The sequence below is a fragment of the Eimeria acervulina genome, genomic scaffold, assembly GCF_000499425.1.
Source record: "Eimeria acervulina Houghton genomic scaffold, Eah_scaff67, whole genome shotgun sequence".
In the NCBI taxonomy this organism is placed as follows: Eukaryota; Apicomplexa; class Conoidasida; order Eucoccidiorida; family Eimeriidae; genus Eimeria; species Eimeria acervulina.
The window spans coordinates 32,385-50,042 of record NW_013549666.1 but is presented as its reverse complement, the minus strand read 5'-3'; the positions used below and the strand labels follow the sequence as shown (position 1 = coordinate 50,042).

General features: G+C 49.3%; 3 protein-coding genes across 3 annotated transcripts in view; all 3 read right to left on the bottom strand.

Moving 5' to 3' along the window:
• Positions 1–218: 218 nt before the first annotated feature.
• On the bottom strand, positions 219–1,588 carry EAH_00012200 (elongation factor ts, putative; the record flags this gene model as incomplete). The annotated part of the gene is made up of 2 exons (XM_013394732.1): positions 219–1,277; positions 1,421–1,588. The coding sequence occupies 2 exons, from the start codon at positions 1,586–1,588 to the stop codon at positions 219–221; spliced, it is 1,227 nt and encodes a 408-aa protein (XP_013250186.1).
• Positions 1,589–2,420: 832 nt separating this feature from the next.
• EAH_00012190 (ubiquitin / ribosomal protein S27a fusion protein, putative) lies at positions 2,421–4,072 on the bottom strand (the record flags this gene model as incomplete). Its single annotated transcript, XM_013394731.1, has 3 exons — positions 2,421–2,702; positions 3,400–3,485; positions 3,970–4,072. The coding sequence occupies 3 exons, from the start codon at positions 4,070–4,072 to the stop codon at positions 2,421–2,423; spliced, it is 471 nt and encodes a 156-aa protein (XP_013250185.1).
• A 3,894-nt stretch (positions 4,073–7,966) lies between these two features.
• The window catches only part of EAH_00012180 (DNA topoisomerase II, putative), a gene marked incomplete at both ends in the record, with an annotated part of 10,586 nt that continues 894 nt past the window's right edge, over positions 7,967–17,658 (bottom strand). Inside the window, 23 exons of the mRNA XM_013394730.1 lie at positions 7,967–8,142; positions 8,395–8,669; positions 8,818–9,305; positions 9,450–9,629; positions 9,816–9,938; positions 10,252–10,356; positions 10,471–10,563; positions 10,771–10,917; positions 11,051–11,220; positions 11,467–11,587; positions 11,750–11,918; positions 12,054–12,726; positions 12,846–13,002; positions 13,137–13,241; positions 13,364–13,477; positions 13,587–13,742; positions 14,057–14,175; positions 14,524–14,614; positions 14,858–15,047; positions 15,191–15,350; positions 15,560–15,927; positions 16,248–16,376; positions 16,855–17,047. Of these exons, the coding sequence (XP_013250184.1) occupies positions 7,967–8,142; positions 8,395–8,669; positions 8,818–9,305; positions 9,450–9,629; positions 9,816–9,938; positions 10,252–10,356; positions 10,471–10,563; positions 10,771–10,917; positions 11,051–11,220; positions 11,467–11,587; positions 11,750–11,918; positions 12,054–12,726; positions 12,846–13,002; positions 13,137–13,241; positions 13,364–13,477; positions 13,587–13,742; positions 14,057–14,175; positions 14,524–14,614; positions 14,858–15,047; positions 15,191–15,350; positions 15,560–15,927; positions 16,248–16,376; positions 16,855–17,047 (4,502 nt within the window). The remainder of the gene's footprint in view (positions 8,143–8,394; positions 8,670–8,817; positions 9,306–9,449; positions 9,630–9,815; positions 9,939–10,251; positions 10,357–10,470; positions 10,564–10,770; positions 10,918–11,050; positions 11,221–11,466; positions 11,588–11,749; positions 11,919–12,053; positions 12,727–12,845; positions 13,003–13,136; positions 13,242–13,363; positions 13,478–13,586; positions 13,743–14,056; positions 14,176–14,523; positions 14,615–14,857; positions 15,048–15,190; positions 15,351–15,559; positions 15,928–16,247; positions 16,377–16,854; positions 17,048–17,658) is intronic.

Genomic DNA, 17,658 nt, shown 5'->3' with positions numbered 1-17,658 from the left:
CCAGATGCAGGAGCCCCAAAGCTCGTATTGAGGTGTGCAGTAAAATTGTAAACAATTGTATTACTCTCACTTGGCCACCACTATTCACTTAGACAGGAGACTGCTGCCACGAAAAGCTACAGAAAGATGAAAAAACAAGAGACTGGCGGAAAGAAAAAAAGTCAAATACAACAGAGCTTCTTGGTCTCTATCCGTTTCTTGCTACGTCTCTATTCCTGTCACTGACTCCCAACAGTAATCAGACGCATGCGAGATACCGTCAGCCTGCAGCCCAGGCTTTGTTCTACAAGCTGCAGGGCTCCTGCAACAGTGATCGGCCTCTGTGGTTGACTGCTTTTTTCTCCATTGCTGCTGTTGCCGCCGCTGTTCGTTGCTGCCTCTGGCTGCGCGTGCGGTATAACGTCGGTTTGCAGTTGCTTCATCATCAGAAACTCCTGAAAAAGAAGGCACTGCTCCTCCAGCCACCTCTGCATTCGTTGCGCAGCAATTTTTGAGAAGGCTGTTTCCTTGGTTCCTGGGGGAGACGGATCCTTTGGTCCTGTGGCGCTCTTGGTTCCTGCTGCTGCAGCAGCAGCTGCTGCTGCAGTTGCCTCTTCGGCAATTGAGCGCTCTTCCTCTATAACGGAACTTGGCATGGAGTCCAGGTCAACGAACTTTGGACGCGTCGCAAGAACCTGCATGGCCATAAGCCTTGCAAATTTAGACAGCCGCTCACGCAGGGCTGTCGCGTGTGTTGCGGACGTATCAGGTTGAGCCCAACGAAGCTCCACTAAAGCAGCTGCACTTCCAACACCTGAGCCTGGCGTGACTTCGTTGTGTACGTACACACCAACACAGGACGATGCGCCGCTTTCAATGCACTCCACCGCGGAAACTTCGACCTTCTCCCCGAATTGCGTCGTCAAATCCGCAAGCAATTCACTGACGGAACTCGCTGAAGCTGTAGTGGAGTCCATTTGAACGCACATTGAAAGTCTCTTTGAAGGTATTGAGTTCTTCACATGCGTAACGAGGTCACTCTGAGAGGCCTCTGATGTGGTGGTGGCAGTAGACCGCAAAGTTGAACAGCAATGCTCGGCAAGGGCGCCAGCAAAAGCAACAAACTTCGGGTTTTTTTGCACGAAATCTGTTTCGCAGTTCAATACAACTGCAGAATATTGAGTTCCGTCAGCTGAGCTACAGACAGCAATGACGCCTTCACGAGCTTCGCGACTGGCAGCTTTGGCTGCACGGGCGATGCCACTCTTCCTTAGATATACCACAGCTTCTTCCTCATCCTGCATCACGGGGAAGCAAACAGCCACTTGTAAAGTGTAACAATTACGAAAATCCAGATTGAAACGGACCCGGGCGTCAACATCCAGTCACATGTACGAGTAGATGTGCAGCTGGAGAAAGGAAAAAATGAGAAAAAACTCACCCAATTCGACTCCTCCAGCGCCCGTTTACACAGGCCCATACTGACAGATGTGCGCTCCCTAAGTTGTTTCACAAGTGTCTTGGCATTTGGGGGAGTCCTTTTGCTACCTGTATCTGCTGCGCTATCTTCGGCCCTGCCGGTCCTTACTCCTGCTGTGATGCATCTCATCTGCTGTGAGCTTGAAGAGGATATGCCGGCAAAGCTGCACTCATTACTTAGCAATAAATATGCTCTTGGAAAAGAAAACGAACAACAAGACCTCCACTCCGCCCATCGAGTATGCATCGATGGCCGCAGCGCCGGTGAGAGGCGGGAAGTTGTAACTAGACCCCACAATGAAAAGCTGGGCTTCATCATTTTGTCTATTTATATATAGAAATATATCTAACCTCAGGAAGAGTGGGGTGCAGATAACCACCGTAGGGTACGGCAGCCGACTTAACGGTCCTCCATGGGCCCCCTATTGGGACAGGTCCCTGCCGAGGTCGCACTACTTGCATTCCTCATCGACTCCGATGTTCGCTTTAAATTAGTGTTCTAGTTGCACGTTTAAACTCATTAAAACAATTACTGCCTGCCGGCTGTCCCAAGTAACGGCCTTGCCGCCCATCGACTGTAGGCGGCTAGAAGCGTGATAACTGTTATGTGCTCCCACTAAAGTCTCGAATGAAGCGAAGACCAGCTCTGCGACCCTTTATATCGTGCACGAGGGTGCTAACATCTAGTCTACTCTGACAACGTGGTAAGGGCCATTCGCAACCTCAACTCAACGGCGACCCCACAAACGGAGTTCTGCCTTGTGCCTGTGAAAAATCAAGGGGACGGACTGAGAGACGGTGAATGCGCGGGGTATTATTCAGTAAAAGTTAAATAAGGTGGTGTTAAATTTGCAGGGCAGGCTCCGAAACCCATAAAAAATGGTTATGGGAAGACGCTTCCCAGCCACCTCGGGAAGCCGTCGCACTCGGGTGTACTAACAGCGTGCACTGTATTTGTAAATTTAGTGGTCACCCCCTCCCTGCAGAATGTACGTAATGCCGCAGCGGCCGCAGTAGTTGCGGTTTTCGTGCTGGGCCATGAAGACGCCGCTGCCGCAGGTCTTGGATGGGCATTCCTTGCGCAGCCGGGTCACGTTGTTGTTGTCATCGACTTTGTAGAACTTCAGCACCGCAAGTTTCACCTTCTTGTTCTTGTGCTTTTGTTTCTTAGGTTTGGTGTAGGTCTTTCTCTTGCGCTTCTTGCCAGCACCAAGCAGCTCCAGGCTTTGGAAGAGAGTCGACTCCTATTCATCAAATAAAATACCCCACAAAAAGAACACCCACTCTCCTCAGGTCCGCCCAAATGCACTTAACTGAACCATCTAAAGCTATATATCATGATGTATAGAAGTATATAAATATATATATATATATATGCGGGGTAAGGACACAACGAAGCAGTGACATATATCAAATCCGGCGCACGAGCCGGCTACAAAGCTACACACTAATCACAGCACTTCACGAACAATTAAACATTGGCGGCCTCAACAACTTCCCTTTTCTTCAGACAAACTAGCGAAAAAAAACATCTCCTCATGGTCAGATGTCCCTATCTGATATGTCATCATTGAAGGGCATTGCAGAGGCCGCCCTCGACGCTCACTATTCACAAAGTAACGGAACAGACACCTTATTCACATACGCCACTCGACTAATAACGAACGAAAAATGCCCATATCAAGGCAGTGTCTTTTTTTCAGACAAACTAGCGAATAAAAGATGTTTCCTCATTGTCAGATGTCCCTATCTGAGATGTCATCATTCAAAAGACACTGCCAAGAATGCACCACGTCAACTAAGGATCTTCATCAACTGCGGCACAGCGACTGCGCCTGAAGTGGCAAGCACGTATATGATGCACGCCACGCACAAATCGGAACGGAACGAAATGCGCGAAATAAATCTGAATAGACGTAAGAAACAAGCTGTCTTGCCTACCTCTTCGACACCCGCCTCTCCCAAAGTCACGGCATCATCAATAGCAGAGACTCCGAAGAAAAGGCGCTGCACCGATGCAGCAACACCTGCGGCACCAACAAAACCACACATGCCCCTTAGCTCATCGTACCGACTCTCAAACAGCACATACGCGGTGATCCGAAGGGTACACGCGCGCTAGGGCACCATTTCTTGGAAGAATCCAAGCACCACTTCCACACGAAGGATCGTCTGAAGCCAGTAACTACGACGTTCGTTAATCCCACAATGGGGAGAGTCCAGGAATCCCGCAAGTGCTCGTATGGGAACTGGGGAGTCCGTTGCCGAAGCAAAAAGGTAGATTCACTTTTCTTTTGCAGAAAATTCAAAAACGGAACATAAATCACACGAGTTGTACGTTTTGCTTCGGCAGCTTAGGTAGATGCACATTGCCCCCCACAGGACTGGAGCAGAGCTGCTGGGGCGTTGTGGAGACGTTTCGTGGTGTCAGTCCACTTAGATGCAATATAATATGCGAGTAGAAAAATGCAATAACAAACAAGAAGTCGGAAAACTATCGCCACGACGTACCTAATCGCGCCTCCAAGTGCTGCTTGAGCTCGAGCACCGTCGAGGTGGCCGACACCTCGACGGGGAGAGATTCCCCCGCATATGATTGTACGAAAATTTGCATTATGACGCACGACAGGGAAATATAATACTCAAAGCCCTCTCGCCATCATCATTCGCCTTAAATTCCAATATTCGGCACACAAACTTGCGGGGCTCCCCTACCCAGGACCCCGCAGGCGCTCAGCGGCCACGGCCACAGCTCCGAGTTTCTGCATGTGCATGCACATTGCATGCATCGGTACTTTTTTGGCTGTTCCTTCACTGAAATGCTTTAAATTTTCAGTGACCTAAGGATTTAGCGTGTTTCGTATTTTCAACGCATCATTGGGGAACTGGTACAGGGGACAGTTGTGATTTCCCTGCACTAGAATGCTGCATACAAGCGTCCTGTCTGTTGTTGGTAAGTGCACTTCTACTCACGAACCGGTTTAGTACCAAGGGCCAGGCTAGTTTTTATCAATCATCTACAATGTAAGTGCTTGCAGTAAGAGGTAGCCTGCATACGCGTGCATGTGGGGCTGCCTTGCAGCAGGTGCAGCTGCCTGCTGTGATTGAGGCGAGGGTTCTCGATCTTAGCAGAGGAGGGTGGTGCGCTACAATGAAATCTAAGACTTAGGACGAGAGTTTTCCAAAATGTAGTTGCATCCCCTCCAGCTGTAGGAGTCCTGGGCACACCAGTAAAAGGTCCTGGGTCTGGAGGGGAGAGGATGCGTCTCGTCATGCGTCGCAGCACAACGTGCAGCAACTAGTGCTGCAGGGAGAGCCAGCTTTCAAGCACAATCAGTGCCTTTTCGGTTGCATGCGCTAACACTGTACACGATTGCTAGGCACTTCCTTAGCGCCCAGTAGGCAGCGTGCACACAAGTAGAGATTGTTAAAACGTCAGACACCCGATCATGGGACGAAGGCCCCCCCCAGTTTCTTTATGGCTATCTCACCTATCTCACCAGCTCCGCCAATCAAACCTTCATGTTTCATGTTTTATGGTTGGCTCTCACTTTCAGGGCTGGCTGGATACCGCATACGCGGGCATTGATGCTGCGTCCATTTACAAGCCTTTCTTAACCTGAGAACAAGGAACAGAGCCCCTTAAATGGAAACTGGCAACTCCACTGCGCAGGTTTCCGCTCGGCGGTAGCAGGGGCGACAATAAACAGTAACGGTAGATTGCCCTCGCCTTCTTCCGCCCAGTCACCTGTTACATCCTTTTGTGCGTCCGCCGCTCTGGCCTCTCTAGTTTCTTTTGTTGCACAGCCAGGCAGAGAAGGTTGTCCTGTGCGGCAACAGGCGAGGCGGCAGTTACTGCATGGTCTACTAAATGCACCACACAAACGGCTAAGTGTTCAACGACTGTTTGTACCGCTACTACGTGAACCTAAGCTGGCTTGCGTATGCTGGCATGCTTGGTTGTCTAGCAGAAGAGCTGTAGACTGCGGTGGGCAAGCGCCTACGGCCGCTGCGCCGTTGCCCTTTGGATGCCTGGAGACTGGAAAGTAGGTTCTCAGACATTTAGAATGATATCTCTGTTGCAGCTCACGACTGACCTGGGCAGAGATCGAGGACTTGTTAAAGAAGGATGCTCAGCAATGAAGAGTGATTCAGAGAAAGACAAGATGATTAATCCTTGGGAGTACGGACAGACTGCTTGGTCCCCCACATACTTAAAGCTAGAAGTACTCCACTTGCTCTGAATACCGTGTAATGCCCACTTACGCTCGCTTGATCGGGTTGCATTAAGAGTAGAGTACTGGTCAGTACAGAACAGAGTATTGGCCCACAGCAGGTGGGTAAAGAGGAGCTAACCAGGATCTAGCGGCTTTCCAGGGATTGGAAAATTCAGTTTATCTCTGATTACATATAAAAATGCACCTCTTCAACTGAAGAAAAGCAGAGATTGAAGCCGAACACTTCGGCAGAGTCAGCGGCCTCGCGCGACTTCCACCCTGCGTATGGGCCCTTCCTGCAGCCAAAAACTCCCCTCTAGTTGTTTTTAATTATTTGTAAATGCACGTTATTAAGTAGGAGAGGTATTTCCTCTTATATTTTACGCTGCCCGTGGATGGGCACAGCCGACAGCGCGTTTCCGTGGGCGGCTCCTCTGCACACCCTGACCAGCGAGAAACCCACTGTGATATTTCCGTCAACCAAAGTTGTTCTTTACCCTTTTAAATGGTGCAAAATGAACATTGTCCGTAGGTATACATTCCGAGTATCTGATTGACAAAGTTCCCTCGGCGTTGTCTCGAGACAGATGAGTCGGGTGTCCTGAAGCGCCGCGGATCGAAGACTTGATGCCTTCTATAACTTCGAACTTGCAATGAAATCAACTTCCAACGATTCTATTCCGGAGATTCCGAGTATTCCTGATGGCTCTTTTCTTCCTCCTGGGGCTCTGGTTGTCAGCGGTTCGCAGATTCCTTGCGCTGGCTTGGGACTGTTCGCAGGGCAAGGTGAGAACACAGCCATTTTGCAGTAATAAGAGATTATCAAGCTACTGTTAGGCGGAGTACGTTCCTCTTGTGTGTCTAAACAAATACAATCGATTGCGGCAGCAAGTAGTTGGCAGTCGGTACAACTCCCAAGCAGGCGGTAGTTCCATGCGTCGACGTAGACGTTGCGGATTTCCCCGTTGTCGCATCCACAGGCATAAAGCGAGGAACGTGGATATGCGAATACATCGGCGACAAGAAAAGCCTGATGTGAGGCGTGGCTGATGCATGATTAAGCCGGTATTTTAATGGCCTGCGGAAGTGACCTACGAACCAGGCTCTCTGTGTTGACAAAGAACGTCCCCTATTTCCTGGTAATGGGACAGAAGAAAACAGAGCTTTCTACTGAATAGTCAGCGTTGCATGCAATTTGTAATCCACCATGCAAAGGAGGTAGATTCGTTGCGTGTCCGCAGACAAGTCATGCGCATGGATGATAGGCAATACGTGATGGGTACAGGGCACATAAACTGTCATATAGATGCCACGAACCATCCACAGGTCAGTGAGTCTGAACATTCCCGCAATTTCAAAAGGAAAAACTCAAAACTGCCAGAAGTGTCTGACTAGAGCAGCTCACTCTATACAAGATGTGCCCAGCCATGCGTCAGATGTATCTGCCCGTTTGGTACATATATTGCACCTTAGGTATTCGCAAGGTATGTCAATGACAACGGCAACAGAGACGATATCAACGCAGAATTCGTGAAAATAAAGCAACAGAGGTGCGTGGCCTACCGTAAATACAAATCCCTCACCATGCACGTCACAACCAGTGCAAGCGGCAAAAAGCCGTTGGTTTGGCTTCGGAAAGAAATTGCTGTCGATTTGTGCATTATTGCGCCCAGGCGCGTCTTGCTGCGAGCTACGAAGGATGTGGAGACGGGGTCAGAAATATACGCTTCATATGGAGAGGTGCTTTATCTGCAGCTAAGGGCTCTTTCAAGCTCATAGTGGAGAAGCTTTCTGCTTGTGCTCACAAGTAGCCTGCCTTTGTGTGTGTTTAGAAATTCGCAGGTATTCTGGAGAAATCGCCAACAGAGCATCCGCTCGACTCACGACAATGGCTAGTTCTTGTCTGTGCCAACTAGCGCTTATCTTCTACCAGAACTTATTGAGAAGAGAAGCAGCCCTCCTGCTGTTTGGTTTCACTTTCAAAATATTCTAACTTTCGTTTCATCAAAATATTCTAACTTTCGTTTTATCTGAAACACCGCCTCGAGAGGGGGCCACGAAGCACTAGGCACACACATGCTTACTGACAGCATAGAGGAGGCGTGTTTCAATCATATGGAAGCAAACAAACAAACTTTGACGCTTCTACGCATGCAAGCTTTATCGGCCTCACACTGAGGTATACGATGACAAATGGGTAGACGGGATATATCACGCCCTCTACAGAACGAAGTGGTGACAAATCGGGATATATACATGGCTCGAAGCAACTCTCGAGGCTCTTCCTTAAACTAATCGTCCTCTTCAGAAATGATTTCCGCTTCTGAAGACTCTTCAGAAGCCTCTTCAGAAGCATCGCTTTCCCCCTCACTCGACTCCGAGGAGTCGACAGTGTACTTCTTGGGCGCTTGAGCCGCTGCTCGGCGAGGCCTATTTGAAGCAATGGGAGATTCTTCTACACCCAAATCTGAATTTAAGAAGACAGCATATCGAAAGCCTACCTTGAGCTGAGCCTACCGGCGGGGAGTCCAAATAACCAGAACTCAATTCTAAATGGGACTTCGCCTGGCTTTGCTGCCGTGTACAGCTTGTGGCCTGCTAAGCCTTACATATGCTGCATATGTGACCCATGAAACACGTCTTTAAGCTCTTCTATACGGTTAAGATACGGAAAATACGGAGATTGAAGGGGGTGATGCAGGTGGGGGGACTATCTTACCTCCACCCTTGGATGAGTCTGATTCGTCATCGTCGCTTTTGGCTTTGCGTTTTTTTGGCGTTCCACGAGGCTTGGGCTTCTGTGGTGTCGATGGAGCTGATCGCTTCGGCGTGGAGGCCTTGGATCTGTTGGCAGACCTTGTCACTGAATCTGAATCATCAGAATCCACCAACACTCTCCGCCGTTTGGGTTTAGGGGGTGTTCTCGTGATTGCGGACTCTGTAGAATGGTCGGCAGAATCAGTCGCTGCGCTCGTTGGCACTGCAGACCCTTTTCTGAATGCATTCAAACCACACCTCATTTGTATACATATATATGCAGAACGGCATAGAAAGCTCTACTTTCAGCAGCGAAAGGCACATATGAATAGGCGGCCTCTGAACTGTTCGCCGCTTAGCGCGGTGTGGTCACTGCACTACTTACGAAGCTTCTGTCGTCTTCGAGGCGGCAGCCTGTGCAGGCGCTGGCGCGTCAGAGGGCTTAGCAGTGGTGCTAGTGGCGGGAGCAAAGATCTCGTCCAGGGTGAGTTGCTTGGTGCGGACAGGAGCTAATGAAGAAAAGGAGCTGCTTCCCCCAAGTCTTAGGCGGTCGAGGAGGGAGAGTGACTGGATAGGTGGTGCCTTTGGAGGTTCTGCAGGTTTTTCTTCCTTGTCCGCTGATAACTTGGGGGTTTCCTGTGATGCAAAGAAAGGCGGCAATCCTTGTGCATCCGTGCTGGCCGAGGTGGGATGTGAAGCGCTAGAGGGCTCCTCGAGGGGCTTCACTCCGTTTGTTTTCTTTTGTGCAGGTCTTGGACGCTTCTTTGAAGGCCGATCCTCTTCAGATGAATCGTCCGCAAAACTCATTTCTTCGGATGATTCGTCGCTATCCGCTGACGAGCTCACGGACTCCTCTTCTGAGCTGGAATGTGCCTGTGCATTTGCAGACAAAATCGACAGCGCCGCCACCAGTTTTCAATAAAATATGCACATGAACATGCAGACTGTACTAGCCCCTGATTTCAAACCAACGCCATGCCTATGCAAGAACTCAAAAGCTTCTCATCACAAAAATACCTTCTTGCGAGCCTTAGATGTCGACTTGGCACTCCCCACTTTAGGCGCTGCTTTGGGGACGCCTCCTTTGGCGCCTTTGGCTTTTCCCTTAAGAGCAGAGAAGCCCTTAAGACCTTTCTTGCTTTCCATCTGCCTGTGGAAGGCCAAGTCTGCTTCTCTTTGCTTCATGTCAGCCGCGTCCTAGAGATGGCCAACACAGGAAATGAACCAACAACGCAACACTCCAAAAGCGGTAAAAGACGACCAATCAACCTGCCTCAACCTTGCTAAACCCACGCCAGCTACTGCTTCTTCTGGTGCAGAATGGCTTATTCACAGTTTCCGCAGGAACGTTACGATGTACGACTGTTTCACGGGATATATCACCTGTTTCTCTATAGCTTCTAAAAGAGCATCCAAGTCCTTAAGCCACAGAGTCCGAATATCTGTTTGCCGCAGACTCTCCAATTCCACTTCCTTATCGCGGAGTTGTCGCTTCAACTCCTCCACCTGTGGCCAGCAAGCGAATCAGGAAACGAAGAAAATGTTTAGTGAACATTCCTGTTTACGGCTGTGGAATGGAAGCGTTCAACCTCCCTGCTGCACTAAGTAATAAAGCAAGCCAAAATCTGTACCGCAAAACTGTAAACCCTTTGGCAACTAAGAGGGTGCCTGCTCTACTGTAGACTCGATTAACGGACAACCCTCCACACCCTGAACCACAAGTCGCTTTTCGCAAGCTTTGCCCTATGCCTGCTATCCTATCCTCTTCCCACCACAGGCACCTGAAGTAAAGTGCATACTATACTTCATCATGCCTTACCCTTTCAGCTGTTAGACTCCACATCGGCATTCCGGCGAGGTAGTCAAAGTCCGCGCCGACACATCCGCAGGCGGACGGCGCTTCTTCGTCGACGCTTTCTTTGTCCTAAGCGCAAAAACAGAGAGCGAAGCTGGTTCGCATGTGCAAAATACACTTCACACAGACGGAGCTAATGCGGCAATCAGCGATGCTGAGCAGGAATGCTGTGAGACGACTCACAGATAATCCATGTTCCTGAGGTGTCTGGCGGTTCAAAATGCTCTCAATAAGGTTTGCGCATCTCTTCTCCAACTCGCGCATTGGGTCATACCCCTACGCCACCATCGCATATTCAGAGATGAAGACGTAACCATGTCTACGGGCCTCTCCACACAGGTTCACGGGCAAGATTCATTAAAAGAATGAATGCGGTTAGAAGCATCCCCCCAGAGTGTGAAGTTGTGGCTTGCGCCCAAGGACAACTCCACGCGACAGAATGTGACCGCTGCGGTTCGCCACAGCTGCTGCAGTGCTGCTTACCTTGACGAATAGTTCTTCTATCAAGGCTTGGCGTCGTTTGTTGCTCACAACCAACTCTCCCGAAAGGACAGATGTGATGAAGCGGACTCTGTTGTGCAGAATAGATTTCTCCTTCTCCGACACGGCGATGAGATACGCCTTACGTTTCTAAGACAGAAAACGAAAAATTGCTGAGGAAAAAACGGATTCCTAATATTCTCATCAAGACTTGACGGAGTGTGGTGCTCACATTACGCACGTCCTTCTGCTTGGAAGCTCGGGAAACACAAAATCGACTAACCTCGTAGAAGGTCAAACGAATGGCAGCAAAGTCTTTCATGATCTCCAGCTCATCAGCGTACTTCTGAACCTTCCCCTCAGCGTTGAAAAGGTGATAGTTTTGTGTGCTTAGAGAAGACTTGAGGCGGAAGAGTTTCACCAAAGCTTCGTTATCAGCGCCTTCAAGCTTTTCTAAGGGGAAACAGAACAGCACAGACGTAACTCTAGACAGCACATCGTCAGCAACAATTCCTTCACTGCAGAAAACGCCTTGCCGTGAAGGCAGCCAGTCTACTGAAGCTTAACAACGTGCAAAAGCGCTAGGTGAGTTCGTGGTGACAATAATGCGACGGTCGGTAAACACACAGTGGCGCCGACAGCCACATGTGCAGTTTAGGCCTCCCACCAAGAACTGAACGCGGAAGGTGTTTTCTTTACCTGCTGAAAGCTTGACAACAAATTTGATATCTTCGTGGCTGCTGCTGTCTCTGTAGTCTGATATCCAGGGGTCTTTCTTGTCGGGAGTTGGGAGCTGCTCTTCAAGCCACTCTTTGTAGTCCTGAAGCAAAGCCCTAGATGCACATTTACCGCCGCTGATAGCCCGATACGGACTGCTGGTTGGTGCCCAAACGGCAGCAGCGTTGAGTCGAAATGCTCTTTGAAATCTCGTCTACCTGAAGCTACCAATAATGTGCAGAAGGACTGTTTTCTTGCTGCTTACCTGTGTCCACCGTTTGATCGGAAGCTCGCTTATCTCCACAACATCTTCCCCTGTTTTCTCGATAAGGCCTATGGTCTCAAATGCCGTCTTAGTTGCGTTTTCCTCAATAAGGCCTTTGAATCCCCTGTACCAGGGCTTCATTCGAACCATTTCTTCCCCCGCAATGAATCTGCAATCCACACAGGCCAACGTACAATACAGCAGCGACAGTCCCCTCAACTGCTTATCTGCGCAGACGTGACAGAAAATGTTTCTCTACGGAATTGGATATGCACTCCGTTCTATTGCGGCATGCAGAACTGACCTTTTTAGGTTGGCAATGATGTCTCTAGGATTGAAGTTGGGAATAAACGAAGACCATCCTGTGCCGATTCCTTCACTGCCATTGACAAGTATAGTTGGGATGACCGGTACATAATACTTGGGTTCAATTTTCTGTCCCTCTTCATAAAGGTATTCGAGTAGGGGGTCATCTGCCTCAGGGAAGACAAGCCGGGTGTACGGCGCAAGCTTGGTAAAGATGTAACGGGGGGCGGAGGCATCTTTTCCTCCTTCCTTCCGAGAGCCAAACTGTCCTACGGGCTCAAGGAAGTTAAGGTTGTTGCTGCCTACGAACCGCTGAGCCATGGTGATAATGGTTTGCTGCAAAGACTGCTCGCCGTGGTGGTAGGCACTCTGCTCCGCTACGTAGCCCGAAAGCTGTGCAACTTTCATCTCGGCCTTCGTGTTTTTTTTGAAGACTGCAAACAGCACTTTGCGTTGCCCGACTTTCCATCCGTCTACAAGTTGTGGAATAGAACGTTCATTGTCGTATCGCGAAAACTGAACCAGCTCCTTATTTACGAAATCAGAAAATGTCAGTTCTCGCATAGAATGGTCAACGAATGTTCCTTCTCTGTAGCCCTGCAGCCAGCGCTTTCTGTCTTCTGCCCGCTTCTTGCTAAACGCCATGTCAATCAGCTCCCCATCACCACTGCCTGAGGCAAAATAGCGCACTCAGAATAAACGCACGAACGCAATGCCTAGATACAGGCAGTACCGGCGAATCAAGCGCAGACTCCGACGGATATGTTATACAACATCAGACGTCACCCACCTGCTACGGACAGAAAGCACGCAACAAAGGGGTTAAGGAACAACCAGCTGATACACATTGCAAGGGTTAACTCGCCTGTCCATCGGAACCTGATTCGGTGTTTATCAAGAGCCTGAAAATAATCCTTGAACTCCCTATCTGTCGAGGTACCCAGACCCTGCAGCCATTCAACAAGACACATGAGCCATAAGCTATTGCATTTACATGCCGCCCTCTTTTTAGAATGCTTTATGGGTGCACGGTGATTTGAGCTGCCTGCTTTGCATTGTTTCACATGTGGGCATCACTGACTTTGTAGTACTTTATTTTCCAGCCGGCAAGATTGCCCTGTTGCTTCCTCCACATGTCGTATTCGACAAGGGTGAAAAATGCCTTTTCAACGGATCCCTTTGAAACCTACGGACAAAGCGAGTTAAGCAATGCCCAAAAGATGGCTAATTGCTAAGGACGAACACTTGGACTCGCCAGAAAATACGCTTGCTTCCATAGGAAGCAGGTGCCAACAAATAAGAGCTCACTTTGACAATAGGAGTTACGAACTCCGTCAAAAAATGGTTGCATTGCAGCAACTGAGGCCAGTAGTGATGCAGCATATTGATCAACAGCCCCTTAATGTGCGATCCATCGTAGTCCTGCACGCAGGGCCCGCCAAAACGCCTTCCCAACTGAAATTCCCCTAACATGGAGGACAATATCGAATACACATGTTTCGTTCTGAACAAGAAACAACAAAATACTCACTTGATCCGTCATAATCATCAATGAACCATAGCGCAGACCCCGTGTGTCTTGCACTTTGTCGTTAATCTGAAGCCCTAAGATTCTCAATATGTTTTGGATTTCGCGGTTTTCTTTCAACTGCTTGAACGATGCTTCCCGCACGTTCAGAAGCTTTCCCTGATATCACACACACACACGCACACACGCACACACACACACACACACACACACACACACACACACACCTCATACACGCACATACCACCTTAACCAAACCACCTCAGATCGAACTGTTCGAAACATCTCGAAACATGGTGCACATCAATGAACACGATATAGTGCAGAAATACTAGCGGACTCTACGCAAGAAAGTCCTTTCCCATATTCCCCCTACTCACGCGAAGCTGGGAACGCAAACAAACAAGCCTACCCTAGCCTAAACAAGAAAGCGACCAACCCGAAAACACATCACAGTACCCAATGAGACCCACCCTCAAAGGAAACACGCCGTACTTCTCCCGCCCCACAACGGACAGCCCCGCAAGGCAAGACGTTTTGGCACTGTCACCTTCAGTCAAGATCAGCGTGCATTCCTGGGCATAGCGGCCGCCTGCGAAGCAGAAACAAGCGAGGAATGAGATAACACGGAAAGTGCACCTCTTCTGCTCGACTTCCGTCTCGTGCTCACTATACGCAGCTGCATCAGTAACAGGAAAAGCGAATGCAGATGGTGAAAGCCGACGGGCAATCGCAGCGTTTTGCACAGTACGCACAACTGGTAAACTAGCACGGTGAGTTCCACTGAGCGCCAACCAAGATCACCCTACCACCTCAAGGGGACGGTTTCTCCTACGCATGCATGCACGTTCGGTTTGAATTATATTCGGTGGAAGAGGTTACAACACCAACAGCAGGTATGCAAGGGTAGAACAGAAAGGGAGGCGGAGGCTGCATGTACCCGCTTCGTTTGCATCCTCCAGCTTGGAGATGCCTGTCAACCGTTCTCTGCCCTTGGTCTTTCCCACGGACATTTGCCGTCTCAGTTCGACCTAGAGAGCACACGCATCTACAGTTGATTGGCGAAATGCACTGGAAGCAACAGAATCAAAACCAAAGCGAGCCACAGACCGTTGTTGCTACGCAATATCCCGTTCCGCTAGATCGCTAGCCGCCTGCAACAAGACAGCTGGCTATCCAACACCCCCGTCTCGCAAAACATGACAACCATGGACAGTGGTAGAGTACTTTTCTGTATAGAAAAAGCTAGCGGTTAGACTCCGCCGCCCGCATACCTGCGCCTTCGTTTGCGCCCATAAGAGCACTCCCTCCAAGATGGGAGATTTGGCGACAGCGTTAATTGTCCTCTCCGAGAGAGTGCATTTGCTGCCGAAACGGGAAACTGTGGTGGTCAAAGTTTCCTTAGTCTGGGAATCGAACGCGGGGTTCTCAATGAGGCACTTAACGAACACCCACAGGTGTTGCCTGAAAAACACAAAATGGCAGAGCTGCACCAAGCACGCGTGCGCGGCCTGCCAGCTAGCTGCAGGCGCCCAGAGCACTGAGTTGCATATATATGCTGGCTTAAACTGTCCGTGCCCTGCTGCAGGAAGCGACAAGAGGCATACTTGACGTGGGGCGCTTTAATCTCCATGCCTCCTTTGTTTTTGGCGTTTGCCTTCTTCACCAGCGCCGCCAAAAGAGGTTCGATGACGTGGGTCACGTGGTGGCCGCCCTTCGTCGTGCAGATGCTGTTAACGAATGACACCTGGGAAAACGAGCTGCCGTCTGAAAATACACCAAAACAGTACTCAGAGAAATTCAGTAACAAACACAACGCAAAGCCCAACAACGGCATGTCTGTCTGCATCCCTGTGTCTGTCTCCATCCTGTAACTCTGTTCCGTGACTTGTAACAGTCTCCGTCTGTAATTCAGTTTGTGTTTGTCTGTGTGCCTCTTTAATAATGGTCTGCCTTTGGTGGGCCTCTCATCTAACCTGTTTGGCTGATGACAACTTCCCATCGGTGCATTTTCTCGTGTATCTTTATGATTTGTTTTTCGGGTGGCGTTTCATTTTCTTTGTCTTCGTCTTCTTTTGGTTCTGTTCCATTTTCTTTCTCCCCTTCCTCTGCCTCGGAGTCGTCGCTGCTGTCATCGTCAGATCCTTTCTTTTTGCTCTTTTTTTTGCCTTTCTCTTTGCCCTTGCCCCGCTTTTTCCCTGCCCCCTCCCCTAAGTACAAGTCCACATAATCCACGAAACTCCGCACTGGCAGCCGCGTCCCGTTCCAATATACCGCTGTCCCTGCAGTTCCTGCCAAGTCGAAGCATCGCTTGCGCAGCAGCGAGACCAGGTCGTCATCAAGCCTGCATAGACACCCACCATCCTAACAAGTGTATGAACAAAACTGTCTACGAAATACTAAAGAATAAGCAATACGCATTTAACTCTGCAGAAAAACAGTACACCTCAGGCGTTCACCCCTCGCCCCTCAGCTGTGAAACCCTTACAGCAACAGACAAGAGGCCGCTCTCCTAAACCCCATATTCAGTATAGATAAAGACATAAGCGACAGGCTACAGTGTGGCGTCGCAGCAAACATCTGGCTGGTGCATGCAGGAGAGAGAGTTAAACGACAGAAGGAATCAACACAAGAAGCCCCAAACCCTAAACCCTGAGGCCTTACGCAGACATCCCGAAACGGCGGAGATCCGGTTTGAATTTCACAGAGACGAAGTCGCCAGCTCCATTGAAAGGCGTTATAACTGGAGGCTCTTGCTTGCTCATGTTGTCTGTCCATACAACTTTTATCTTCCTAAATAACACAAAGTACACGCCACAAAGCGTCTCTGCACGGAATATATACTAACGAAGATCCATATAAAACCGAATGAATGCTACACGGCTGTAATAGTTGCTTCCCACTGTACCCATTTTACATAAGAAAAACTACAACTAAAAGTAGAGACATAGACAGACGCAGACAGCCAGAGAGGGAGCCACAGGAGAATAGAGACAGAATGAGAGTAAAACAAAAATACAAGCATGCAGGTAAGAGGAGACAAAGAAAAACGCGGAGTATAAAAGAACCGAGCGACAGAAAGGAAACCAAAGCCCAGGACTCAGAAGAGGTCCCAAGGTGAAAGAGACAGAGACACAAGACTACAACGGAATAACGACGGAGACACCCGAAACTTGATGTATGAGGCAACAGTTTTGTGTGTGCAATTCTTAAGGGACTCCATTTCCTATGCCGCATGCAAACATAACAGCGAAGGCCCCTGCTGACTGACTGTTTGCGTTTGCTGTCTGCACATTCAACTTCAAAATGAGATGAAAAAATGTTGGTGAGCTTCGCTCCGAAGCCGTTGCGGCCTCCTGTGACGCGCGCCTCAGTGTCGTCGTAGTTGTCGCTAGTTAGCAGCTGGCCGAAGATCAGTTCAGCCACGTACACCTTATGTTCCTTGTGAATTGCCACGGGGATACCTGCATGCAAACACGCACGCATGCATGCATGCATGCATGGAAACACGCATGCACGCATGCAGGAATGAGAACATGGAAGCAAGCCCAGCAGCAGCAGCAGCATCGGATGAATGCTGCAACTCCCGTGCTGCAGTGGCCTTCTGCTTGTAGCTGCCAGTCTCTATCACAAGGAGCCGCCTCTACATCTACACCTTTTTCTGTTGAGTGTGTAGTTCCAGCTGCACAGACAGCTGACTGCACATGCAAGATGCAGCAGCAGAGGTGCATGCAACGCCGACCAACACGACACCCGTTCCCTCCTCAGCAGCAGCCGCAGCAGCACCCCAGCACACCGCGCGCATGCATATACTTCATACCCGAATACATCATACGGGAAAGAATCAATCAACCCATTCATTATAAAACCAAAACTGACAACCTCTAGGGAAGAGCTGCATGAAAAGAGGAGCGAACGGGATTGTCATCCACAACCCGCGTTATATATATATAGTGTATGCAAGCATGCATTCATACACGCATACGTACATACATACATGCATATATAGCGACGCACATACATACATATATGCATACCCATGTACATACCCATATATATATATATATATATATAT